Source organism: Zootoca vivipara, chromosome 1 (assembly GCF_965207765.1).
Source record: "Zootoca vivipara chromosome 1, rZooViv2.hap1.1, whole genome shotgun sequence".
Lineage (NCBI taxonomy): Eukaryota > Metazoa > Chordata > Lepidosauria > Squamata > Lacertidae > Zootoca > Zootoca vivipara.
In genome coordinates this window covers 67,006,756-67,034,428 of record NC_142582.1, presented here as the reverse complement: position 1 = coordinate 67,034,428, position 27,673 = coordinate 67,006,756, and the positions used below count along the sequence as shown (strand labels likewise).

The following is a 27,673-nucleotide window of genomic DNA, read 5'->3' as shown; positions in this document are numbered from 1 at the left end:
CTGTGTGTGAATGGTACCATTTTGGCAATATATAGATCCATACTTGGGAGAACTGATTCAAAATTAGTAAATAGGATAATGATGATAGGGGGAAAAGCAGAAACATTAGATTTACATCCCTTTAATATTGAACAACAAAGCTTCTCTTTGTACATAATCCAATTCAAATGTATTATAATTAGCACTTCCAGCATGAACAGTCTGTATTTACAATCTGTGAGTTGGGATGGGAAAGCTAAAGAATATGAATCTTCAGATTGTGTATGAAACACACTTCAAAATGTATTATTTACAAAGGTCTCAAAATTCAGAACTCTTCTGTATGTGAGAAACATTTAAAACTGTTCTGCTTCCAAAGGATTTTTGAAATGATTACTGTTGTTACAGTTTAAACCCATGAAATCTTCAGCAATGCCTTCATTGTATTTGAGTGACTTCAAAACTCATCCCAGTATTTCTATAGTAGCTGCTGCTTCCCTGTAATCTGGTTTGGAATCTAATGTAAGTATAAGCAAGAAAATTTAACATAAAATCCTAATTCTGTTGTCCTGGGCAGAAAAAGAGTCTAAGAGGTGGAAATCATATATTCCCAAGGTTCATGTACAGAGACATTATACACATGAAATGTTCTTCACTCTTGCGTAAAGTGTGTGCAGAGTATTAGTATGCAAGAATATGTCAAACTTTTTATAGATTTCAGCTGGCATGGACCTTTGTTGATTGAAAATAAAATGTAAATAAGTCTATTGTTCCTTTAGTCATCTTAGGAGTTAATCATCCATTCCTGGTGTTTCACCTTGTTGTATTCTGGAAGCTATTCTAATTGCTTCTTCCAAAGACTGCTGCTCTCCAAGCTGAAATAAACAAAATGTTGTACTGAAATACATTTTCTGTTGCAAATTAATTTTTTTAAAAAAAATACTATGTTTATTCAGCTTCCTTGAATAGATCAGAAAAGGTAGATGCAGTGCTTTTTTCTTTAAAAATGTTCAGGGGCACTCTCATTTTCCTACTCATATTGAAATAGTGCCCCTCAATGAGGCCAAACTTAAGATTCAAAAAATGTATAGACCTTTGCGTACCCCTGTGTACCCCCAGAAAAAAAGCACTGGGTAGGTATATATCAATAATACTTCTACATATGTAATTCCAATAGCTCATGATCAGGATCCAGTCACCATAGGCTAACTTTCTTTTCTTTGAACAGCAGGCCCCCTGTCATATTTCAAATGACCTTTGAATGGCGCCTCAGATGAAAAATAAGTTTGCCATAATAATAATAATAATAATAATAATAATAATAATAATAATAATATATTATTTATACCCCACCCATCTGGCTGGGTTTCCCCAGCCACTCTGGGCGGCTTCCAACAGAATATTAAAATGCAATAATCTATTAAACATTAAAAGCTTCCCTAAACAGGGCTGCCTTCAGATGTCTTCTAAAAGTCTGGTAGTTGTTTTTCTCTTTGACATCTGGTGGGAGGGCGTTCCACAGGGCGGGTGCCACTACTGAGAAGGCCCTCTGCCTGGTTGCCTGTAACTTGGCTTCTCGCAACGAGGGAACCGCCAGAAGGCCCTTGGCGCTGGACCTCAGCAGGGGGGCCTGCTGTTTGAGAAACCTGAATCCAAATGTGTCGTGTCAAGTGCACACTCTACTCTGGATCATTATTGGAATTATATGGACATGGAGGTGATGAATGGTTGGTAAAATACCTTATGTGAAAGGCAGTGAATGTCACGGCCTAAAAATGGCTTAGAGCAGGCATCCCCAAACTTTGGCCCTCCAGATGTTTTGGACTACAATTCCCATCATACCTGACCACTGGTCCTGTAAGCTAGGGATCATGGGAGTTGTAGGCCAAAACATCTGGAGGGCCGCAGTTTGGGGATGCTTGGCTTAGAGTGTTTCCTAGATGCAAAATGTACTGTAGTGACTCAACAGTCCTTTCTCATTAGTATTCATTTTTTACCGGAAGGTTCCAGGCTATCTGAGCCCTCCTTATATAGCTGCATGCAGGTGTGAGAGTCGGTCAGTGTTTCTTTTGTTTTCAAGCTACTGTATGCAGTTCACTGGTGTCTCTCTGTAACTGTTTTCTGAGCTATGCACCCAGGGATCTGGCTGAGGACTTATAATTGCTATGCTTATTGAAATGCTTCAGTGAAGTATATTTGCTGATGAAGTGAGCTGTTCATGTGATTCAATTACTGCCAACACTCTGCTGAGTTACTCTGTTAAACTCTTAACATGCCCAGGGGTCTGACAGACCAGGAAATTTATGAGGGCGTCAGGACCCTAATCCTGACAGGGAAGGGAAGATCTCCAAGGGTGGAAGGCTGGGGGAAGGGAAGCTCCCAGGCGAGAGCTGGAAAGGTCCACCCTTTTCTGTGTGGAACAAAGGTTAAGATCTACCCTTTGAGAGAGGATCTTGCATTTTCTTTTCTCTTTTTTCATTTAAATTACTGGTAGTTTGTTTTTTATTGCATTATGAAAAATATTCAATTTTTAAAAATATGCAAAAAAAGGAGGGTGAATGCTGTTAGCTGATTAATAGGCGAATGTGTTTTTGGGGGGCAGGGAACAGATATTCCCCACCACCTCTGATGTCTGGGCTTTGTGTGGAACTGGCATCCACAACCAAATACAGTGGTACCTCGACTTACGAACGACTCGACAACCGAATTTTCCAACTTACGAATGGGGGTAATGGCTGTGCGCTTACGAATGTCTCGACAGCCGGAAAAAAACCGTGGCGGTTTTAGATAGGGATTTTTCGACTTAAGAATTTTTAGATAGGGTTGCTTCGACTTACAAATGTTTCCGTTTCCAATGCATTTCTATGGGAAATTGTGTTTCCAATGGCGTTTTTTGACTTACGAATTTTTTGACTGACGAAGGTGCCTTCGGAACGGATTAAATTCGTAAGTCGAGGCACCACTGTAGCAGGATTTAACTCCTTTCCGATCAGTTGATTCACAGTTTGGCCGTGAGCTAGTTTTCTGTGGGGAAGTAGTGCATGCAGCTAAATTGAGCAGGATTTAACCTTTGCTCATCAGTTTAGCAGGATTCAATGTAAATATCTCCCTGAAAAACAGGGCGGGGTTGCAATGAAACCCCAGGCTAAAACAGACACCCCCCTCCACTTTAGTGTGGTGCTTTGAAGTCCTGATTCTGGGACTTCAAAGAGCTAATTCACCTGACGTCACAATGATTTAATTGTGACATCAGGAGAATGACAGGCGGGCAGCCCCACCTGCCAGTGAAATTTGGTTGGGAAGGCCAATCCTGATAAGGATCTGGCTGATGGTGCAAAAAAGGTTCCCCGCCTCTGCCATAGATTGTAAAGCATAGGGACAAAATAAATAAATATGTATTAAAAATAACAAATATCCGAAGTTTATTCCATACTTACCTGCACTGCAATTTGTGTTCCATTGGATGTTGCCAGCAATGTAACAGGTCTAGAATCTGCAGTTACTAAATGATGCCCATGTTGCTGATGTCCAATTTCTGGGGAAGCACTATGGAATGCTGCTAAATCTTGAGCCACGATGGCAACCTTTGAAATAAAAATACAAAATTTGCTAAATATTGGAATATAAAAAATGATTACTCCTTTAAGTGTTCTTTTGCAAAGTGCCTCTCGTTCTTAATATTCTTTAAGAAGTAGATTGGGTTTATCTGAACAATTGTTTAAAAACCCCTGTATCTGTGGCATGATTTAATCACACATGGACAAACTGAACAAGCTCCAGTTAAGCCTTGAGCTTGCACCCCACCCCCCTACCTTAAGGATTGGGAAGAGGACTTCTGCTAAGTTTTGTTTAACTAATACAATCCAGGCTTAGTGTTATATTCAAACCAAGGATCTCTTGGGAGATTCATTCCCCGTGTGCAGTCATAGGTTTATTATCTGTCATATGACTGTATGTGTTTTCATGCCACAGAGTGGAAAGTGACAGGATGTTTGTCATACTGTGTTCCTAAGTGGGACTGTTGTTCCTTTGTTCTTTCTCTTTGCTGTGTGAAGCTAGAGATAGAGGGAGCCACAATGAAGAGCTCCGTGTGTGTTTATGTGTGAATAAACTAGTTTAGCCAAATACTGTGCTACTGAGTCTGTTACGCAACTGCGCAAACCTCTGCTGTGCTGGTATCTGTGCTGGTATTCGTCTGACACCAGGCGCTGTGATGTTCGGACTGGAGAATGCTTATGAAGCTCCCAAACAATCGCCCAGGAGGGGGAGAACATGCCAGCCGGGCATGTGTCTCTGCCAGGGTCCTACTCATAAGTAGGCCTTTTCCTGACAGGATCCTGGTTTAAAATGAACTTTGGCTAGTTTACTGAAGTTGGCTTATAATGAGGCTGAGCATGCTTATTGGCTTGGGTTCATTCAAGTTTGCCCATGTAATGCCAAGTAGCATTTCAATGAGTACTTAATACTTAGTAGAATTTTCATATATACAAATACATTCTTACATATATTTAGTAGCAATATTACCTGCTGTCCTTCAGTGCCCTCTGCTGTGACCATTGCAACGGAATGTGTTCCCGCAGAAGAAATAACTGCATCATGGGCAGGAACTGTGATTGTGGTGCCATCTTGTGTTACCATAGTGATAGTATTTCCAATGGCTTGCATGTCAGCCTGAGATATGTTAACCTTAAATAAAACATAATTGAATTAAATGGAAAGAATTACATTTGAGTTACAGACCTTAATCATACAGTACTGTGCATTTTTAGCAAGCAACATGTTAACCTGTCCACGTAACATTGAAGATAAACACCACCAAGTTTAAACAAGCTAAGTAGAAGTTAAAGCATTAAAAAAAAACCCCATAGAATTCAAACTATAGAATTCAAGCTTCCATAGTAACTTTACTAAACTCTCTACATCATATTGTTCAATGACTATACTACATTTTTTTTCTATTAGAATGGTCCCACGTTTATTTGTTTGCTCAATGTGTCAGATGTTAATTACAAAATTAAAATAAATCTTAACATCTTCTGCCCATTCATAAATTGTCCAAAGGTTAAAGAAGAGGAAAAATGGAAACTGGATTCTTGGGGCATTTTCTGCTGCATAGAAAACAATAGTTTTCTCCCCTTTTCTTCAGTCCTACGTGTTTGACTGGAGCCTGTCCTAATGGTAGAAGTCAATAGGTAGGAACAAAATTTATTTATGCAACTTGTAACTACTAGAGATACTCACTCTAGCTTTCTGCCAAACAATGTCAGTGTTTAGTGATAATGATATTACTAGGTGGGAATAAGTTGTATGTCTGATGCTTTAAAATAGAACCAATATAATACCAATTGTGTTTTATGTAGGGATTTTAATATTTGTAAGCATAATCAAATGGGATGACTAAATGGAAACATCTCCTCCACTTTTGAAAGCCATTTTGTAGGGGTAGCATTAATATGTTAAAATACTCACATGCTGAGTTCCATCTTGGGAAATAAGTGCCACTTGCTGACCCAGTCCAGTTTGAGTCACTGTAGCAACCTGTGCAGAAACAACATCCTCTCCTTCTACACCTGTTACATAAGTTATTTGAGATCCTTTGAGAACATCTTCACCTTGACCTGATTAATTAAAAAAAGATGGGCTTAGTTCATATGCAATCTACAGTAAAAATGAGATGAGGAATTATGCCAGCTATCCTTTGTGATTGGCATTCATATAATGTTTGCATAGGTTATAATCTAAAAGAAAGAAACACTGTGATTTAGCTTTAGTTAAATATTAAGCTTTGCCTGCCAGCACTGGGATACAACTATCATCAAATAATTATTCATTAACTAACACACTTTCCTTCCAAGGAAAAAGACAGACTCCATTGTGTAACAAGTGATGAAACAGTGTAGTATCTAAAGAAATGTTTAACCCCAGCTAAATATAAACTTTCATCCTAATCTACTTTTTTGTAAATAGTAATTAGGAATCCCAGAGTTTACTTAAAAGGGCTTAAGTTGTATTGTATCAGCAATAGGGCAAGGAGCCAGAGAAATGAAAGTCCCTTCCTCCAGTCCAATGAGCTTGAAGACAAACCTTACAGACAAAACCAATTATGAAGCTAGACAGCAAGCAGGGGTGGCTCATAATGGAGAAAAAAGTGCAGCTTTCACTATGGTGGTAGGCTCTACTCAAGATCTGTATTGGGACCAATATTATTTCATGTATTCATAAATTACCTAGAGTGAGGGTTGAGTTGTGAAATGGCTAAGCTTTTAGATTAAACAAGACCAAATTATTCCAGGTGGTGAAAACCCAAGCAGATTTAAGAACTCCAAAAATTCTCTCAAAACTGGATGAATTAACAACTAAGTGACAATTTATGTTGCTAGCAAAGTAACAAACATCAAGATGACAAAAATATTGACGGGGCTGAACTGGCAGTGACTTTTCATAAAAGAGATATTGGGGTTGTGGTGGACAGTTCCATGTAAGCATCAGTTTAGTATATTGTAGTAATGGCTAGTGTAACGAGGCAGAGCAGTATAGCCATGCACCCATGACAGGATTTGAAATATGGGGCATTCAAAAGAGAAGGCCACACAGGTCAAAGAATCTGCATCACAAGGACAAAAAGAAACACAATATGATGTAAAACCAGATTGGTGGAAGCAGGCACTGCTTTCAAAGTACTAAATTGTCTACCACTTCACACCTCACCCACAAACAAACAAACAAACAAATAACAGACCCTTGCTGCTAAATACAAGTAAAGTTTTTTAAAATTACTTAGTTTCAGTGCTTTAGTTCCTCCTCTGGTTAAGATGTAAATAAGTGTTTGAAAAGTGTAACAGTTTAGGTTGCTAATATGAGATATAGTCACATACCTGGAGGTGGCTCAAAAAATGCTTCTTGCTCCTCCTCTATTGGCTCTGTGTCATTGTGTGCTGTCCGCTTGTGCATCGCAAGCGTGGAAATCTGCTTGTAGGTTTTCCCACAGTGATTACAGTTATATGGTTTGGAATGTGTATGTACAACATGATGTTTATATAAACTGGAATACTCTGTAAAACGTTTATCACAGCCAGGGACTGTACATACATACGGCTTCTCCCCTAGACAGAAAGATGACAAAAGTAGTGAGGAAAACAGAATATGCTGTGTTAGAAAATCTTGCAACTATCCTACCAATGGCATTAAAATGTGCTATTTTATTATGATTATAAAGAGAATCTCTAATTCAACAAGGAAATTAGGAACCACAGCACAACTCAGTTTGATGATTTTTTTATACCAAATAAACTTTGGTGACTGTCTTTGTCTTTAGAATTGGATTTTAGATTCAATATGGAATGCGAAAAAGGCATTGACAAGTAAAAGTTACTCTGCACTGCAACACTTTTAATTTTTGTATCACTGATACTTGTATTAAAAATGACAGTGGTCCAAATGCTTTTGTATATGGGAAGAGGAAATAGTTCCTATACTTGCAATCTGTATGTTGGTATTCTGGCAAACAGGAACCAATCTTTCTCCCTCTACTGGAAATATTACATTCATATTTATTAAGAGGGTGCAGCCAAAGATTTGACAGGGTATTTCAAATCAATATTTGAACTTCTGCCTCTTACCATTTTCATTTCAAGGATTGTCATTTCTCTCTATCACTTTTATTTTCAACCCCTTCTCATTCTGCTATTTTCTCTAGAGCAGATGGCCTCGGTCCAGTATACCTGAAGGAGCATCTCCACCCCCATCATTCTGCCCGGACACTGAGGTCCAGCGCCAAGGGCCTTCTGGCAGTTCCCTTGCTGCGAGAAGCCAAGTTACAGGGAACCAGGCAGAGGGCCTTCTTGGTAGTGGCACCCACCCTGTGGAACGCCCTCCCACCAGATATCAAAGAGAAAAACAACTACCAGACTTTTAGAAGACATCTGAAGGCAGCCCTGTTTAGGGAAACTTTTAATGTTTGATGGTCTATTGTATTTTAATATTTTGTTAGAAGCCGCCCAGAGTGGCTAGGGAAACCCAGCCAGATGTGCGGGGTATAAATAAATAAATTATTATTATTATCATCATCATTATCATCATCTAACCTTGCTTTCCTACACCCTGGCTACTCTGTCTCTTCTTTCCTAACCTTCTGTTTGCCATACCACACTACAGGATCAGAAAAGGACAGCCAATGGGAAACAGCACCCCTTATATCACAGTAACTCAGCCAATGGCAGCTGGAAGCAGCTTTCTGACAGCCTCGCCCCTTCCATAACAATCAGGCAGCTGGACTATTCATTATCAGAGAGGCTTTTTCTGTTACAAAATATCCTTAGCACGTGACAATGCATCTAATTGCCAAACATTGTTTTGTTTATTAGATCTGCAAGTCTGTTATATGGGATGTGTGCACAATTTAAAATGCTATTGTTCCTTTAACTGAAAAGAACACACACACAAAATAACCTCTGTCTCTACTGCCACCCCCACTCACAATGTTTGAGAAATACAAACATTATTGAATGCCAAATATGTAAAAGAATGTACTTGAGCTATGGAATTAGAAGAACAATTGTGGGCTCATCATCACAAGAAATGGGACCAAACTACATGTTATGTCAATCATGCAATTTTAAAAATATGTTTGGTCTCCCTCCCTCTCTATTGACATGTGGGAAGGAGGGTTATTTCCAGTAAATGGTAGGGTTGTGTACCAGCTCTGGACAAATCCCATATCCCAAACTGAATCAGGCCAATCAAGGGTTTGTCCCAAGTTGGTTTAGACAGCCCCGGATTGGTTCCACTTGGAACAATCCGGGGCTATCAAAAGGGATGGTGGTGGCTGGTGGGTGGTGACTGCATGTTTTGCCAGGGTTTTAAATGTAATTAAACGTGGTTGGTGGTGAAAGGGAGACAAAGGCAGAGACTCTGTCTGTCCTCCCCCCATCTCCTTATGCCAAACACATGTTTATACAGGTTTTTTTTTGTATTTTTAAAACTAATTAAACTCAGGGCTATACAAGCCCCTCTCCTGAATTTGGTTTGGGACCTGGTTCAGGACTGCCCAATGTCAGATCAAGTCTAATCCAAGGTGCCAAACTATGTCATGAACTGGATTGGGGCGAGGCGTAAACAGTACCTTTGGAGGAAGCAGCAACTTTGAAGATTTTTGTTGGGAAACCAGTAGGGGGAGCAAAGGATGAAAGCCCCATTCCCACCTGTGTGGCTAAGTTTTCTCAAGAAATGAAGTGGCCAGTGCTAAAGACACTTTTACATGCAATTTCATGCAACATTACATGCAATTTCAACCTATGTGAATTCTATTGTTTATAAAAATTTCTCACCTGTCCTTCGCTATAATATTCCAGGATGGGTTACAATATAATCATACAATTAAAAACAGTTTATACAATCAAAAATATTCCAAGCAAAAGCAGCACAGTATAGGTTGAACAAAACAGAATAAGTCCCACACAGAATAAATATATACATTTTTCAAAACTATAACGAAGTCTTTGTCACATCTAAAATTATTATAAGAAAAAAATCTATCTTTCAGATACCTGTATGTATTCTCACATGATTCTTGTAATTAGTTGCACTAGCAAATGCTCTTCCACACCCTGGCTCTGTACAATAATAGGGTCTTTCCCCTGTATGTGTCCTGATGTGAACCTTTCTTATGTTCGATGTTGTGAACGACCTACCGCATCCTTCAAAGGGGCACTTGAAAGGTCTTTCACCTAGGAAAACAAAAATAGAAATAGACTACTTCAGTTATATGTAAAAAATTGGTACTAAGTTATACTGTATGTAAAAAAAATCATAGTAAATTTGTTACTAAGCAGCCCCTCCAATCTTATCTTCTTTTGTCTATTTTTATTATGAGCCATATGTTTTGGCTGAGATTTAGGTGAATATCTGTTTCTAATGCCTGATTTGTAACTATATTTATACAAAAACATACTTTTTAAACTTGGGGAAGCTTAAGTTTGCAGGGTCAGAACCATGAACAGTTGCAGCAATAGGGGAGGAACATCAGGATGTGCTACTGTTTGCTTCTGTGTCATTACTCTCACTCTACACGCAAAGGGTAGGCACCCACTAGAAGCTGCTGTATTTGCAACAACCCATCAACATCATTATTCAGATTGTGTATGCATAATATATAATTCACAAAAACAATCAAAAGGTAATTTTGGTACTCAACAAAACATTTTAAAGAGGGCAGTTGGGACACCCTCAAGGCAAAACATTTTGTATACGGTATATTATGCAACGCAGGGAGCTCTTTAACAAACGCTGGCATTTCTGCCTTTCTGTTTGCTAGTTATATAGGAAACTACATTCTTCAGATACAAACCACAATCCAGAGTGCTAATCCAGGGAGTTTATGGGACTGTGCACCCCCAGACAAATAATCGATCCCTCCCCCTTCTGTCACACTCCACCACAATGTTTGAATATCCCCAAGGCTTCAAAAGTGATGTGTCACGGAGTATGAAGAGCTGCTGCTTGAGAAAGAAAAAGTCAAAAAGACTCATTTTGCTAGCTGTAGGGTTCTCTGGATTGTGGCTGGAAGTTATGAAGTAACGTTTTAGTTATTCACCTGTAAGTACACCACTAGACATGTTCAAATGTCTAGTATCAAATTCACCTATGAAGCAATACTAAAAATAAAAATTCATCTGTTCCCTACTGTTTAACTTACACACAACTATCTTAAATATGGCTATACTGATCAATATTAAAAACCCTTCAATGAATGTTATATTGCTGGCGTACCCTCATGCTGATGTGCTGTATTTTCTCATGTGCTTTTGCTAAGAACTGTCGAATCTCTGTATACTTTCATGCCACAGAGAGAAGCCTAAGAGGGATGGGTGAAAGCACAATTTTTATAATTCAATGTATTACTGAGATATTTATCTAATACCCCATCACTATTATACAACACTAGAAGCTAAAAAGCCTTCAAGGGTAACTATTCAGAAAGGTAACTATTAGCTTCTTGGTAGGAAAAAAAACACCCTCTGCACATCACTCCTTAGTAAGTTTTGTCAGTTTTCTGCCAAACAGATGTATGAGATTTTAAGTGTACATGCTATAGTGTTATGTTGCCATAGCTTCTGTAATCCTTACTTAATGCTGTGTATCAAATTACAGGCAGAAAACAAGTGAAACAGACTTAGATCCGCCCAGCAACACCCTTTCCAGTTTTAAATATAAGGAATGGAACGTCCAGAAGAATGTAACGCAACCGGTTTAGAAATCCTGCCGTTGATATTTCCCACTTTTTTCAGAAAGCAAGTAGCTGGGTTATGGTTACTTTAGAGAAGAGGTGGGGAACCTAGGATTCTCCAAATGTTGTTGGGCTCAAGCTCCCATCATCAGTCCTAGTCAGCATGGCCAACTGTCAGGAATGATGGGAGTTGCATTACAACATATGTAGAGCAGATGGGGGGGGGGGGGAAGTTGCCAGGGGACATGATGTCACCACAGGAAAAAATGCCCCCTTTTACACAAGGCTTGGGTTTGGGGGGAAAAGGGAGGGGCCAGAACTACATGCAGGGCTGGTTGAGAGGCTGTATGCAAAGACTGGCTTCTGCTCTAGACTAAAGCTTGCAACAAGAGACACTCTTTGAATGTAATGTTCTGCACTCCCTCCATCAAAGCTCAGGTATAAATATGTGTAAATAAACCATATTTCTTAAAGATACTACAGTCTCTAGCATGCCTCATTCCAAATGTACACAAACCCTGGTTAAGTGCCAGGACTCTGCAATCTCGTGCACTTCTCAGCAGAAATTGGGGGAGCTGGTAATGATTCTATGATTCCCCATCCATTTTAGAGGTTAGAAAATGGACTACGGTAATTAGAAGGAAGCAGAGCTAAAAGGAAGCACATTCGCCTTCCTCATTACCAGATGTTCCTGACTCCCCAAAGATACTTCACTGTGGTTTTCAACTACGGGAGTGCATTTTAAGCTAAATTCATATGAAATGTGTATGTTTGAATTGCTGCAGAGACCAGAAAGCAGTGGAGGGAGTTTCTGCTTCTAACCCCCTCCCAGTTGTTTCCTCCAAACTGGGGCCCCATGGTAAGAAACAAGTCCTGCTGGGGTACAAGAGCTCAGAAGGACGATTGTGAGCAAAAAGCAACAGGGGGATAAAGGACTCAATATCCACTTTCATCTATCAGTTCTGTGCTTAAACCACCCCACTTTATACAAATTCATCATAACCTGCGTTCTGCCATCATAACCTATCCTGCCATCACACATAGTTTAGCCCTTAAGCTTTTAGAAGACAACTGAAAGTGGAGCGGCGGGTTTGGCAGCATAAGGAAAAGAAACCTGAAGCACATGTATGAGCGACTTTGTCCTAGTGGTCAGCAAAATAAAGTTGTAGATTCAATAATACATGCCATTTTTATAGTTACTTATGAGACATTTTGCAGTTGCTGCAAAATACAGCAGCTAGATTTTTAACCAAAACTATCTCTACAGAGCACATTTTGCTAGTGTCAGAACAGCTACAGAAATATCAGTGTTTTTGCTCAATATTTTGTGTAAAGAGACTGAAGGATTTCAATTTCAAAATGTTATTGTGTAAAAAGCAATGAAGGCTTCAAAATAGACTGTTAGACCAGTTAAGAGCTCAACAGAGAGCATGCTTACCATGATTGCAGAAGTCAAACTGTGATCAGTTAGATTCCATAAAAACCCTCAATTTTCTATACATGAACTGTTATTATCAGAATAATAGATAAAGGTTACAATAAATATACCATGTACCTGTGTGTGTTCTGATGTGCTTCTGTAGGTCTCCTGAAGTCTTGAAGGACTTTGTACAGTTCTCTTCTGAACACCGATATGGCTTCTCTCCGGTATGGGTTCGGACATGGCTTTTTAATCCATAACCTTGAAAAATACATCATAAATAATGTTTTAAAATCTAAAACTATCTGGATGATCATAACCATCTTGTCTCAAATTCTGAACATCTTTAATTCTACACGGACTTGATTTTCCATTGATCTCCATGTTTTATATGTATTTATTTCACACTAGCAAAATGGAAGACATGTGTTTGCAATTCAGAAATGGTCACTTCACTTCTTTTCTTGCATTATCAAATAGAAAGTTCTGTCAATTATGGGTAATGTAAACAAATTTTTGTTCTGGGTTTGGTACAGATGTGTGGAACCAGTGCTTTACTTTTTTTACCCCTCCCTCCAAGATGGGTACCTAATTCACACATTTCAACGTCTTGTGTAAAGCAATTCTTACAAGAGCTCCATTCTGACCATATTTCTTATCTTAATCAATGGGCAAGCAGATAAATGAAGGGAGTAGAATATGATCTGTGTCACGGTTTAAAGGTCTGAAGGGCAGCAGAAAGAGAGTCTTTGGGGAGAAAAGTTACATCATTACTCTGGACCAACAGAGCTCCTTTAGCTCAATGGTGTTGCTTTTTCTTTCCAATGACTCTTCTCCGCTGTCTTCAGTACTGCTCTTGAGACCTGAAACACTGGCAGCTTTTAAAAACAATGAACCAAACTGAAACACTTAAAGGCAAACTGCTCCAGAATGTAAATTTTACTGTAGTATTAATTAGTGGTTAATCATCCCCTTAAAGTCGAATGGCTTTATATCTAGGAAACCTCATATATTTTTATGTTGTTTTCCTCTATGAAGACCTGTATCATTGAAATACCTCCTCCTCCTTTTGAATGATAAACTATTTTAAAAGTTAAATGTTTAACCTAGTCTTCATGACACATATATTTACTCAATCACAAAACATATTGTATATCTAAAAGTCCCCCAAATAAGCAGTTATGTCTTCTTAACTAAACATGTGCAATTTCTTCTGGTATTTTCATTCATGCAAAAAGTCATCAGTCAATCTATAAGAAAGCTAGTCACAAGTTCTCATTTAAAAAATTTAAAGGTGGGGGGAATGAAGGAATCCCATGACCCTACCTGTTGCAAATGCTTTTCCACAACCTGGGTGGTCACATTGATATGGTCTGTCTCCCGTGTGTGACCTTTCATGTACCTGTTGAAAAAGGCCAATCATTTCAGGCTGTGATATCGTATGTATTTTTCAATATACGTTTTCACTGCTCCACAACTGGGGACTTATGAGGCAGTCATCTCAAAGAGTCCTTATAGACATATCATCAGCCCACAAAAGCTTTTGATCCAGCAGAGAAATCCTGTTGGTGGTGATGGTGGGCAAGTGACCGTTTGCCAGTTCCCTCCTTCCCCTTGCAATCTCCAGCGCCACCTCCCATAATGCTCCAAACAGAGCCCCAACCCTAAGCAACAGTGTGGGAGGTGACACTAGAGGTTGCAGAGGGAAGGAGGAATCAGCAAGAGTCATGTACCCTTTGGCCAGAGGGACTTTCCCCGAGTATAAGTCTGCTCAGGAGACATGAGCAAAGCCTATATTCCATCCTCTTTTACAGAGCAGTGGGAGGCCACAGGACAAATCTACTGGTAGTTGGTTATGCCTGACAACAGGAATTAGCTATGCCAGACCTATGTCCCCTGTGCAAGTTGGTTGCGATCTGAAAAACACAGGCGTATTGTGTATGTAAGAATGCTTGGAAGGCACTTGGTGGTTTTTAAAAATAGGGACAATCATAACAATGTTGTAGTCAAAATATCTAGAAGGAAAGATACAGTGGCTCCCTCTGCCCCTAATCAAGAAAACATTTTCCTCTACAGAACTAGCAAAGAAGCTCTATGCCTTAAATATATATTGTGAGGCACCAGGTTTAAAATATTCACATTGTTTTGTTTGCAAATTACCAGCTGAAGGAGCAAACAAAATCAGAAGCTCTATCACTACACACAACTCCTTTAAAACTATCAGCAATTCAACATTATTCCATTTGGACCACAGCCCCATTACCCAGAGCAGCTAAAGAGTCTCAGTCAGAAACACAGATACAAGCACACAATTATTGTGCTTTATAGAATCATCTGTCAAATAAAGAAACCAATGGAGAAAACAATGAAAACTGAGCCACTTAACATGTCACTGGTATAAGAATATGAGTATTAAGGACACAAATTCAGATTGCCACCTGGTCAATTGAAACACAATTGCATGACTTTATGGCCAGCATTATATTGCCAAAAACAATTGGAAAGCTTTGATACTATTTCAGTGAATACCTTAAGATGATGAGCAGTGGTGTACAGTTTTCCACATCCATCATAGTCACACCGAAAAGCCTTGTCTCCACTTGACTGTGATTTACCTGTCACTCTTGTGCTATGGCTTTGCAAGACAATCTAAGATGAAAGAAATGACATCATGAACATTTCAGACATATATTGAAACATCAAACTTTCTATGAAATGTGGATATCTGTGTTTCCCATGTGATTTAATTGCTAAATTCTAAAATAATTAACATTGTATAGGGGTACACTGCTATGAGCTCCCTGAAATGTTGAAAAAAATCCCAGGATTTGTGAAGCTAATTATATTAAAAGATCTGTAACATGGCATATCACCAGCTCTTCAGGGAAATTTGCAACTGGTATTCAGAAGCATTACACAACTGTATTGACATCTGTATCCAAGGCTTCTCTGTTGCACCATCCTGGAGTTAGCACAGCAACACCCCCTCCCAAACGACCCCATTTCAGCCCTGATCAGGGTCTGGCAGGATCTGTTGTATACAGCAGATCATCCCCTGGCAGGGTAAGAATTGCTCTGAAAAGAGATTGTCTGATTTGTATTTCTTCTGTTGTGAAATGGTACCAGGTGCCTAGGGGCAGAAGAGTGGGGTATAAATTAAAACCTTGCATATTCTTGCATTCTATATTTAGATTTTTTTTTAACTGTCAAGAGAATGTGTGTTTGCTTGACTACAAATATCTCAGTACCTTTCTTTCATAGAAACAGAATTATTTCCAAAGAGAGAAACAGCACATCCAGGTGTGCATCTAATAATGAAAGTATAGGGTACTGTTGTTATAGGCAAGGTGCAGTAATTACTGTAATTACTTATAGTTTATAATACTTCAAACACTTTCACCTACTTTAATTAATTAACACTCATTTAGTTTCCTCACTACTTAGTTTTGACATAACTTTGGCAATGAAACTTCTCTCTCTATATAAATACCTCTTCAGAACAATCCTATGCTGGTTTATTTGGAAGTAGGTTCCACTAACAGGGTAATAGTAACCCCAAGCCACAGTGCTAGAGAGGGTTAGGATGAGGCAGAATTGTCTCTCTGAAAGGCTCCATTGGTGGTGGTGCTCTGCCATTGTGGAGACCCCCATTGTGCCTGCTGAAAGCCCCACCCTCTGTGCGGGCCAGCTCAAGCTGTACTAAACCCAGGCATTGCAGATTAAGTTGATAATATATCAAAAGGCACAAATGTGAAAAGTTAAAATCTACCCCTATAGTTTTTTGTGTTAGACAAAGCTTTTGGAATGTGATACCAAAGCAAGTTATTTTTAATGTTAAACTGGAGTCATTTTGAAATTTAATCATATTTTTTATTTCCAGTTAGCACTTTAAAGGGGTTCAGTGGACCCCAATAGCAGATTTATAGTGTCCCAAATAAATGATGTTGAAGGTTAGGAAGCCCATCTTATTTTGCATATGGCCAACTTATTCATAAACCAACTGGATGGAGACACCTTTTTATGAGCAGCCCTCCTGCACACAGAAGGAGCCCCAATTCGGTTTTCAGCTTCCCCACACATTGCAGCTTAACCCATTCACTGTGATCCCCCAATGCGGAAGAGGCTTTTCAAGGAGAAGAGGGAACAGGGAAAGGTAACCTGCTGCCAATTCCCTTCCACCAATGCTTCTCAATGTCCAAATGATTAAAACCCCTTTAGTTAGGTGGATGTTATTCTCTGCAAGATAGTTCAGGAGGCAGATCACTCTGGGAGGAATATACTTGACAGTGTAGCCAATCTAAAATGCATTTCTTAGATACAGAAAGAGAAACATTCATAATGAAATAATGCAGCTTATGAATAATAATAATAATATTTATACCCCACCCATCAATTCGGTTCAATTATATCATGATACATACCTGCATTTTTTTATCTTGTTCATTATCTCCTATCATCCCAGTACTACTAACATTGTCACTTCCTTCAATAGACACCTAAAATAAAGAAAAAGCATAAATATATTTTAAAATAAAGCTATGGGAATCAAGATGGTGAACCAAAACATCACTGGGGCCTCCTCTTAGGATATTGTTGCCAAACTTGAAGCCTGGATGTCAGGCACCATTTTAAAGCAAGATAGCAGACCAAAATGTGACTCTGGCATGATTTCACCTGAATTTTGGTGTGATGGGTCCAAACTCCCAAATTACACTATCAATTTAAAAAATCCTGGGCAGTGCCAGGAAATCCCCACTAGTGGTAAAGGATTAGAATTACTTCCTCCTAAATGCAGTACCTCCTTCTTTTCACTTTGCCTCACATGCTCCACTACTTCTCAACATTCACTAAATTAGATTTTATTACTTTCAGACAAATTCTTTCTTAACTAGATCATCTAGATAAAGGTCTGTCATCAACCTCCATCTCTCACTAGCTTCAAAGGAATCTAATACTTTCTTCTGCCTTTAATCATCTCTCCTGCTGTCTATTCTTTGATTACAGCATTTTGCTTTGCTTTGAATCAATCTGATTCTCATCCCATCCAGTGTAGTAAACGTTTAGTTTGATTATATATTCTATTAAATTACACAAAGCAAATACCATACAAAATTAGGTATCCTTCAAATATACCTTGGCTGCATACTGTTCCAAAGCAGAGATGGTATCTGGATCAATAGTAGCATCTCCTGTATGAAGACCTGCCACTGTGCCATCAGCCTGAATGGCTAAGATGGTATCTGATTGAGGAACCTGCACTGTATGGTGAATATAAGCAGTGGTACCATCTTCTAGCTGTACAGCTTGCAGGGCACTCTGGTCATAACTGTCTGAGGAATTATTTAAAGACAAGAGACAATTGCAATTAAATTGTATATAAACTGTTGAAATGTCATAAGCCCAGTCTGTGGAACACCCTGCCACCAGAGATCCAATGGGCACCTTGTACGCTAATTTTTAAACACCTGCTGAAACCTTTTCTGTTCCACCAGGCCTATGCAGGCAATTAAGAGTATATCGCCCATAATTATCTACTGATGCTTGTTTTTAATTATTTTGCTTTTAACTTACTTTTTATGATTTTACTGTATGGTTTTATATTGTAAACTGCTGTGATATATTTCTATGATACAGCAGTATATATTTAAACAAACAAACAAACAACATATAGACCACAGTTTTGTGTGTATTTCTTTAAAATGATGGACATGGTTAATCAAGTAATACTGTTTTGAAACCTCCCTTCACTTGTATGGAACAGGTGGTTTGAATGTTGAAGCAGCTGACAATTTACTATGTAATGTTTAAGACAATGACAAAAAATGATTCAGTTATTTGTTTATCGTTAGTTGGCAACAATGTGGAATTGGAAATTAAACATAATAGAAATGACTATTATTTGTTTTGGGAGAAATTAATCTCATGTCCAAATGCATTTTACCTTTTGAAGTGTGATGAATGAAAGCTGTAGTTCCGTCCTCAAGCTGAACTGCCTGTCCATCTTCTAAACGAAGACTATCTCCTGTATCAGGATAATAAAATGTCACTTCAATTACTTAATGCATTTATGATTTGCAAGACCAATTTTAACATTTTATCACCACTAGAAAATAAATTTGCTAAAGAGTAAACTTCAAAAGATAACAATATTTTAATTTTAAAGTGATAATTAAATAATTTATTATACAATATTGCACTCTGTCATTAAGTCAACAGCTTTAAACTTGTATTCACTGTAATATACTTACTACTTTTAGACAAGGGAACATGCTGAACGTAGGCAGCTGAGCCATCTTCTAGCTGAATCACCTGACCGTCCATTAATTTGCCATCTGGAATATATGCACATTAAAAATTCAAGTGACTATAACCTCAATCAAGAAAGAGTGAACTACATGCAGAAGCAATTTTCTTATATTTACATTTTATAACAAACAAATTGATATAAAAACAATCAGCACATTCCAAAGGTCACAGCTAAAGTAGCATCTTATACAATTCAAGCAGGACAGACCTGCCCCTTAAAATACTATGGTACATTTTTACACATCTGCATAATTTCAAGGTCTTGCTTGTGGCAAACCCCTCTCATGATCCTTAGGATCCCACAGTACGTGCTAGTATTCCAGTATTTCTTGCACTATAAAATATCCTTGTATGGCTCACCTGCACCATAAAAAGCTTTTCCTGAACACACCAGAGAATGACTGCTGCGTTGTTTCAGGGAATGAAACATGTTCCGAGTCTTGGAGCAGGGTGATAAGATCCATTTACTACCTTGAGTACAGGATCAGTATCCTACAATGCAACACTGTATGCATCCACTCAGAAGTATATTCCATGAAGTTCAAAGAAACTGACCAAGTACGTACATTAAGCACTTGTTTTCTACTTACTGGTATTTAAAATGATTAAACAGTGAGTCCAGAGATATTTGCTTATGGAGACTTTTCTCTCTCATGCGTTTAGACATGGAGCAAGCATTAAGAGTCGTCCGCGACCATGAGCACAGATGCAAGGGTGTTGTGTCTTCGGTGTTAACAACTAATGTATTCTTCTGTATTAAGAAATGAGTAGAATCCAGCTGTGACCCTCTGATCACCGGAAGGACTTTTGGCTAGTGGACACCCTGTGTTTTTATACAGTGGTACCTCGGGTTACAAACGCTTCAGATTACAGACTCCGCTAACCCAGAAATAGTACCTTGGGTTAAGAACTTTGTTTCAGGATGAGAACAGAAATCGTGCTCCAGCAGTGCAGCAGCAGCAGGAGGCCCCATAGCTAAAGTGGTGCTTCGTGTTAAGAACAGTTTCAGGTTAAGAACGGACCTCCGGAACAAATTAAGTTCTTAACCAGAGGTACCACTGTATTGTAAACTGCCCTGTGATCTTCAGATGAAGAGCAGTATAGAAATTTAATAAACAATAACAAAACTGAAAAAATAAAGGAGGCAATTCCTCTTGAAATATAGCACAGGGGGCTGCAGGAGGAAGGGTGAATTGGCAAAAACTGCCCCTCCCATTAGCACAGCTGTCTGCTGGATTTAAAAGCCCTTCCTATTAGAACAAGTGCGTCAGTTGGATTTCAGCTTTAGACAAAAAAAATGTGTGATCTTCTGTTCAAGCCTGTATTGATATTTACATAGAAACACAATTCAACTTTGTTAAGGAGATCTTGGTATGAATGGCAAACATCTATGATATTATTTGGTTTTCAATTAAACAGCTAGTTGGTTGTAGCAATTTTAAACTCGAAATATACCTTTAGAATTATGTTGAATGTAGGCTGTGGACCCATCTGAGAGCGTAACTGCTTGTAAGCTTACTCCTTCCATGTTGTCCAAGTTGTCTCCATCTAACAACAAAAAAAAAAATCTCAGCATTACTTGATGTTCATAACACATATTTGTCCACAACGTAATGATTGCTTAATGCATAAACTATAGAGAATCAATTTTAGGGTCAAGGAAAATGGTTCAGGCATTTGCTATAGGTTCTGATTCTCTTATGTGATGCATTTCAAAACCCAAAATGTCATAGTATGCGTTATAAATTCATCAAGATAGCCATTTTCCTGGTCTTGAATGCCACACTGATTGGCACTGGGATATTAATCCAATTACTCACCTTGCACAGCTACAGCCTCTGTTAAACAGAGTGTTACATGCTGAGCCTCCATCCCCCCTCCTGAAAATTCTGTCATTCCCTGAGAGTCTCGATTTATCTGGGCTAATAACATTGTCTACCTAAAGGGAAAAGAAAGAGAAATTTTAAAATATTAACAATGGATTCAAGACACTTAGAATTTTTTTTAATAGTATTCCTCACACCAAGTAATTTTTCTGATGAATTTTTCACTGGAAAACAAACTGTTTTGCCAGTTCTTAGAATTACGGTGCATACTTTGTTAGGGAGAGCCTGCAGAAACTTCAAGCCACAATCCTTTTTATATTGTAAGGATGTTGTTACAATTGTCTCATAAGGTCTCACAAAAGTATAGTCCTGGTTGTTGTTTTTAAGTTCTAGTACTCAAAGAATGTTTTGAAGGTTCAGAGTGTAATGAGTAAATTAACAGAAGTGTTTTTTAAAATATTTTGATAATTGTGTGCAGAAGTCCCAGTGTAACTCACTCTAAGATTCAATGCTGCCTTCTATTATGGTAACAATCAAGGGCAATGGACACTTTAGGAGCTTCAAGGAGTACCTCAGCTGCTCCAAAGCTACCCCCATTTCAGGGTGTCCAGCACCACCACCTTGGCACCTACCGTCATTGCTGCTGCACCCCCCCTCTCTCTCGCAAACACACACACCACACACAAACACCCCCCTTACCATCCCCGCTTTTCTGAGCCACTCAAGTGCTCCTTCTACTTGGAAGACAGCCGCAGGTGCAACTAGAGGTATGGAACCTTTTTACACCAGTGGACAAATTTCAAATTTTGAATGTGTCATATAAGCCAGTCACAAAACGGCTGCGAGTATGACATGTGTAGTGTAAAACATTAGAGAGTGTACGCTCATTGCTACTCCCCCCCCCCACTTCTTACCAGGGAAGTCAACTATGTTCTGCCGACTCTGATTATTTTTTGCCCCCACAAAATGAGGCTGTTGTTTAAAAACAGCATTCTCCAGTATCAGAAAAGATATGAAAGGTGGACACACCACACTTTCTCTAACACATGCACACACAGCATTCATGTGCACTCATCATAAACATGCAGACCAGGCACAAATGCCTCTATCTGCCTCTCTCACACACACTCGCACCCCACACCTACCGGTACATCTATCCCTCTCTCACATACAGAAACCACACATACTTCTATCAAATCCCGTGCCTGCCACATTTAATATGGCTATTCTCATTGTTCCTTCTTCTGCCATCTTTCTTTTAACCCTTCAAGGGGTCCACATGGCTGGCAACCAACATAGCTGAGCAAAGCCCTGTTGATCTTTCCTCTCTCCCCCCCCCCCACCCGAAGAAAAGTCATACCATGCAGCGAAGGAGCCACGTGCACCAGCTCCACATGGCCGGTAGGTCACAAAGCTAAGCAATGAGACACCCCCATTTGTCCATGCTTGTGCAGAGGAAGCCTCACACAACCACAGACCACTACAAATATATATATAGAGAAAAGGCTTTTCTTCATTTATGCTACCCATCTTCAATTACTTTTGTTTGGATGAGTGCGCAAAGGAAGTGCATTTTTCCTTTTCCCAATCTCTGCAGAGATAGAACATGCTACTCCTGGCTCTCTGATGTGTATGTAGTGGAGTATATTGCCAGCTTTAACCTTAGAAACCTGAAATAATATAATGTAGTATTACTAGTGTACCAGGAAGTCTTTAATGCCACCATACTGTGTCCTTGCTAGAGTGATCAGATCACAAAATAATTAACCTTATTTGAAATCGAATCTAATAATGATGCACATAACAGAGTGCCAATGTGAATATTTGTATGACATTGAAGCATGGTTCAGATTTCTTAAAGAATACAATAAAGCCAGCTATCTCCAATATGTCCCTGGTGACTTCACAGAACAAATATTAGTAAACATTGCTATTCCCCTTTGGAACAATTATTTCACTTTTGAAACTGATATCCAGGCACTGTGCCTTAATAAAGAAAATCCTGCTATCATTTTGAAGGCTTGGGACAGAATCAACAGAAGCAGGAGTGGAGTTCTGCTAGACCAGCACACCCTTATCTTTTTTTCTCCTCGCCTATGCATGCCTCCAAAATCTCCTCCAGAGTCCTTGAACCTTCATGGCAGATTTGAAGGTACAGAGGGCTGAAGGAGAGAGGAGAGTGAAGACCAGCTGCATGAGCAGAACAGGTCTGTGTTCTCCTTGCACAAAAACAGCACTGGATACAATACTTTAACCATACTTTATTCTTCATATGGTTGAGAATTACATGTTTGTTTTTTAACACAAGAGCATTTTCCTAAGTTAATAACCTAAGAGTAGTGACTTGGCTTAGGTCACCTTGCAACTTCATGGCAGATTTCTGTAATCATTTCCCACATTTCACTAAAGCCAAACTAGAGAATAGTGGTAGTCGAATCTGGCCCAATGATGCAGAAATTGGTGTTTATTTGTGTAATATTTTGAGAGCCAGAAAGGGTGTGTGGGTGATGGGCACTGAACCCGGCATGTTGCTTCCCTGTCTGCATGCTACTGGGGCTCTGCTGAAGATAAGCTGTAGGAAAGGGTTCTGTGCTCATTATTATTATGCCCTTTGCCTATAAAATCAGAAACCTCCCAACTTCCCCATTCTACACGATCGGGGTGCTTCCATTTTTCAACACATGCAACTGCTACCATCACATCCAGTTTGACTTTTGAGCTCAGGAACATATCACTTTTATCAGGACAATAGAAAAGTTTGTGTACAATTCAGATGCTGACTTACTGATAGTTGACAGAGCATCCCTCTATTCAACAAGACTAATACAAGCAATCTGTCATATCAGTCTCATTTTAATAAATATTATTAGGAAAATGAAGAATAAATGAAAGTTCAGTTTTAGAAGCAACTTCAGAGTCTAAAAGCAAGTTCAGAGACTATTTAATGAATATATGTGCGAACCACCCTGAGATCTACAGATGAAGGATGGTATACAAATATAATAAAGAAGTAAATAAGCAAGGGGTCATAGAAGCAGATTGCCTTGTATGTTTTGTCTATATCCATGACTGTTAGAAGTGTTATATCTTCAAAACAGAGTTAGTTTGATTTTCCTGGAGATGCTTCTTGTGAATAGTTGGGGAGAAAACAAACTCTGGTATCAAAGAAAAACTATGTGGTATAAACAAACTTCTTGATGTACTCCCATAACAAAGTAGTAAAACAATTTAATTTTTACTTTGTGGTGCCTTGTCATCAGTTTTCGCATGCAGGGTTTGTACGCTTCTGAAGAACTGGTATCATGAAAGTTGTGCTTTACAGAGTTATGGAGAAGTTGCTCAACAGTTAAGAGTACCACTTAAGCTTTGCCATGATTCAAGAATGCACTTAACCTACTTATTTTAATTATAGTAGACTATTTAATTTTCCATTCTAGTATATAAATATAAGTGAAATGTTTCTCTGATATTCTTATTATGGAATTAATCTATGTGAAATATTTAGACTTCTCAAAGCATAATTTAGGCTTAGAAAACTCATGTGGCACATAAGAGTATATGGTTGTATGTTGCCCACCCTTGGCTTACACCCAGCTGCAGTGATACTTTTTGAGGATATCAGCATGCCTCTCCTCTGCCAACTATTAGAAAATGCACTAGCATTTTTTAAATGAACTGGAAATATTGGTATAAAATAAGCCATATCATTCTTTCTAAAACTCTGAAGATGTATTATGATCATATTTGAACAAATTTAAATCTGAAGCCATAGGGAGGAAAACTCACCCATGCAAGCAAGTCTTCCAGAAAATTCTATAGAGATATGTGAAGACTGGAGTCTCAGCTCATCCACTCTCTCCTCCTGTTTGCCATCTAGGGCAAGGCAGCTCCTTGCTATTCTATTTGCAAACAGAGCTTGAATTTGATGCAGTCCAACAGAAAAAGGTGCCTAATGGAAACAGCACCACATTTTGGCTGCAAGTGAAGAATTGATCATACTAGATTGCTCTCAATTCTTCCTTTGCAGCCATGGCTTGTAATTTCCCCACCTGACATCATATGGTATCAGGCACAAGAAAGGTAGATGTGGTTCACCCGAAGTGTTATCACAAGCAAAATCTGGCAGCATGGCAGGTCTAATCAGGCCTATGGGCTGGAGGTTCCCCACCACTGGTTTAGAACAGGCATCCCCAAACTGCGGCCCTCCAGATGTTTTGGCCTACAACTCCCATGATCCCTAGCTAAGAGGACCAGTGGTCAGGGATGATGGGAATTGTAGTCCAAAAATCTGGAGGGCCGAAGTTTGGGGGTGCCTGGTTTAGTACAATGTGGATGAGGCCAAATTAAGCCTTGAGCTCATGTGTGCCCATGTAGACAGGACACGTCAAATTAAGTTTTGCTTTTAAAAATTCTCAGCTGAGTATTCATTATGAAACGGTGGTTCTAATTTCTAAATAAGCTGACTACAAACCATTTGTTATGGAGTTGGGTTAGCTAGCCATTGATAATAATCAATTTTAAACCAGGATCCCTGGTTTGTATGTAGCACTACACCAAGATTCTTTGAAAGTAAAACTACATTAGGTGAGAGTAGAGGGTTTGTGTATATGGGTTCATGAAGGCTTGTCAATGTACTGCTAAACAATGGTTTTGCCTTAAGTGCGAACTGGGTGACACTAACAGATATGGGAACTTTCTTCTAAGTCAGGCATCCCCAAACTTCGGCCCTCCAGATGTTTTGGACTACAATTCCCATCATCCCTGACCACTGGTCCTGTTAGCTAGGGATCATGGGAGTTGTAGGCCAAAACATCTGGAGGGCCGCAGTTTGGGGATGCCTGTTCTAAGTTCTTGTGTTGGTTCTTGAGTCTTTGTAATTAGCATCCTTTAGTTCTTATGCTGCCTCTTGAACTTCTCTTGTCCTTCTTAGGTTTTATTATCTTGCCAGCATCATGAACTTCAAATTGTATCCTGCTTTGGGAATCAATCAGATTGAAAATTAATCATGCTTATAATGCAGCATTCTATGCTCAGGAGCAGGCACCCCCAAACTGCGGCCCTCCAGATGTTTTGGCTTACAACTCCCATGATCCCTAGCTAAGAGGACCAGTGGTCAGGGATGGTGGGAATTGTAGTCCAAAACATCTGGAGGGCCGAAGTTTGGGGACGCCTGCTCAGGAGCATTTTAAGTTAAGAGGTCTTGTAAAATACACCTTAAAATTTTCTGCGAAGTTTTCCCCAAACACAGCATATATGCAGATTAGTAACGTTTATTTTATATAGCTATGCTATTGCTAAATGGCATGTATGTTATTAAGTTTCGAATACTATTATGTTGTCCTTTAAGTCTCTCAAGCGACATTTGTTAAAGTTACACCTATGCCACAACATAACTCCATGAACTTAAATTTTCTATTGCAATCATGAAATTGAGTCTCTAAATCCTATTCACTTGGGACTCGCTTCCTTGCAAACATGTGCATGACTAGGTTGCACATTTTTCTTGGATGCTGGCCAGTGTGCAATGTGGAAGAAAATCCCGTCTACCCTCAACATTTAGCCTTGTTGTAACTGAATTTTAACCACAGAACCAAATGAGGATTTCAAAAACCAGGGCCTGTAGTAGACAGGCACGACGTTAGAGGAGGCATTTCTTTCCATAGGAGGGAATGCCTCTTCCCAGAGGGTCCCTGTCTTAATCCACGCATGCATAGCATAAACCAAATAAGCTATTCTGCTTTTTTGGAACCTGCCACCCTTAAATCTGCATTTATTTGCTTGTTAGCCAACCCAAACTCGCGTGTTTTATTTAACCGGTCGCTAACCGTTTGAAAAGCGATCGATTAAGGCTGCCATCCTAAACATGCTTCCTCGGGGACGAGTCTAGCGGGTTCCAACCACCCCCGTGTTTGCATTGCGCGTGTGAATCGGCCCTCGCAGCACGGAGGGCTTTATGGGGACGGCAGCCCCATCTGCTCGATGCTGGAGGAGACACGGCGGGGCCGCACGAGGCGCCTCCCGCGCAGCTACGCAGATGCTGTGGGAAGACGAGCCCCGTCCAGTGACGCAGCCGCCAAAAGGAGGCGCCCCCCCGCAGCCCACGCCCCGCGAAAGTGGCCTGAGCGCCCCCGTGGCCCGAGTATATTGTTTCATGTGAGAACTCTCTCCCTCCTAGGGGACAAGAGCATCGCGGGAGAAAAGAGCGGGAAGCACCGAGGCCTAGAAGGCGGGAATATGGAGGAAGAGGGAGGCGGGAGAGAAAGCGCGGGCGGCGGCGGCGCCTCGGCTTTTATTATTATTGTGAGCCGCGATACCAACGCGGGCTGCCCCCTTTCCCATCACTTTCCCCTGGATACAACGCCGCCGCAGGGGGACTAAGGCAGGCCGAACCCAAGAGTGAAGCGTCCCAGCCGGAGATGGCGGCGGTTAGAATAAGGCACACTGGGTAAAAACACATTTATATACGAACCTCGCCGAGAAATTTTCCAACAATTCCTCCGTCCGACCACCATGCACCAGGACAGGAAACGGCCGTCTCAGCGCCCGCCCGCCTACTCCAGCGCCGCCCAGAGCCGTGCGGGCGGGCCCCGCCACCAGCACTTGTATAAGGCTCCATTGGACAGGCTGCGGCAGAAAATACCGCCCACGGCCACGATTGGGCCACTGACCCACAGGTTTCATTGTCTATTGGCTGTTGCCGTATAAGCCCGCCTCCGCGCCACATTGACTCTCCTCTATGCTGGGTTTGGGGCCTCTGGAGGCGCCATTTTGTATCACGTCGCGCGAGGCGCTAGTGTGTCAGCGAGGGAAAGGAGGACGGGCGCCATTTTCCCCTTTTGTTAGCAAAGCGGGAGGATGTGCTCGCAGAGAGGATATCGGTTGGCTTTTTCTCCCCCTCCCCCGGCGGTAGTGGCTTTC

General features: G+C 40.0%; 1 protein-coding gene across 2 annotated transcripts; it reads right to left on the bottom strand.

Moving 5' to 3' along the window:
- Positions 1-105: 105 nt before the first annotated feature.
- On the bottom strand, positions 106-27,357 carry ZNF143 (zinc finger protein 143). 2 transcript variants are annotated; one of them, XM_035119382.3, is made up of 16 exons: positions 27,225-27,357; positions 20,750-20,868; positions 20,385-20,477; positions 18,872-18,955; positions 18,565-18,651; positions 17,757-17,953; positions 17,045-17,119; positions 15,153-15,272; positions 13,950-14,025; positions 12,759-12,884; positions 9,525-9,704; positions 6,855-7,082; positions 5,449-5,597; positions 4,504-4,665; positions 3,417-3,563; positions 106-854 (listed from the first exon to the last, which is right to left on the bottom strand). In XM_035119382.3, the coding sequence occupies exons 2-16, from the start codon at positions 20,859-20,861 to the stop codon at positions 771-773; spliced, it is 1,920 nt and encodes a 639-aa protein (XP_034975273.1). In that variant the 5' UTR covers positions 20,862-20,868; positions 27,225-27,357; the 3' UTR covers positions 106-770. The 2 variants fall into 2 exon arrangements, with proteins under 2 accessions (XP_034975273.1, XP_034975292.1); XM_035119401.3 differs by having other exon boundaries at positions 18,565-18,645.
- Between the last annotated feature and the right edge of the window lie 316 nt (positions 27,358-27,673).

Excerpts from the sequence above, each read along its gene's own strand:
- ZNF143 (XM_035119382.3), bottom strand. The coding sequence starts at position 20,861 with ATGTTATTAGCCCAGATAAATCGAGACTCTCAGGGAATGACAGAATTT. Across the intron at positions 3,564-4,503 it reads AGGGCACTGAAGGACAGCAG|GTTGCCATCGTGGCTCAAGA; the intron begins GTAATATTGCTA and ends TTTATTTCAAAG. Across the intron at positions 855-3,416 it reads GAACACAAATTGCAGTGCAG|CTTGGAGAGCAGCAGTCTTT; the intron begins GTAAGTATGGAA and ends TGTTTATTTCAG.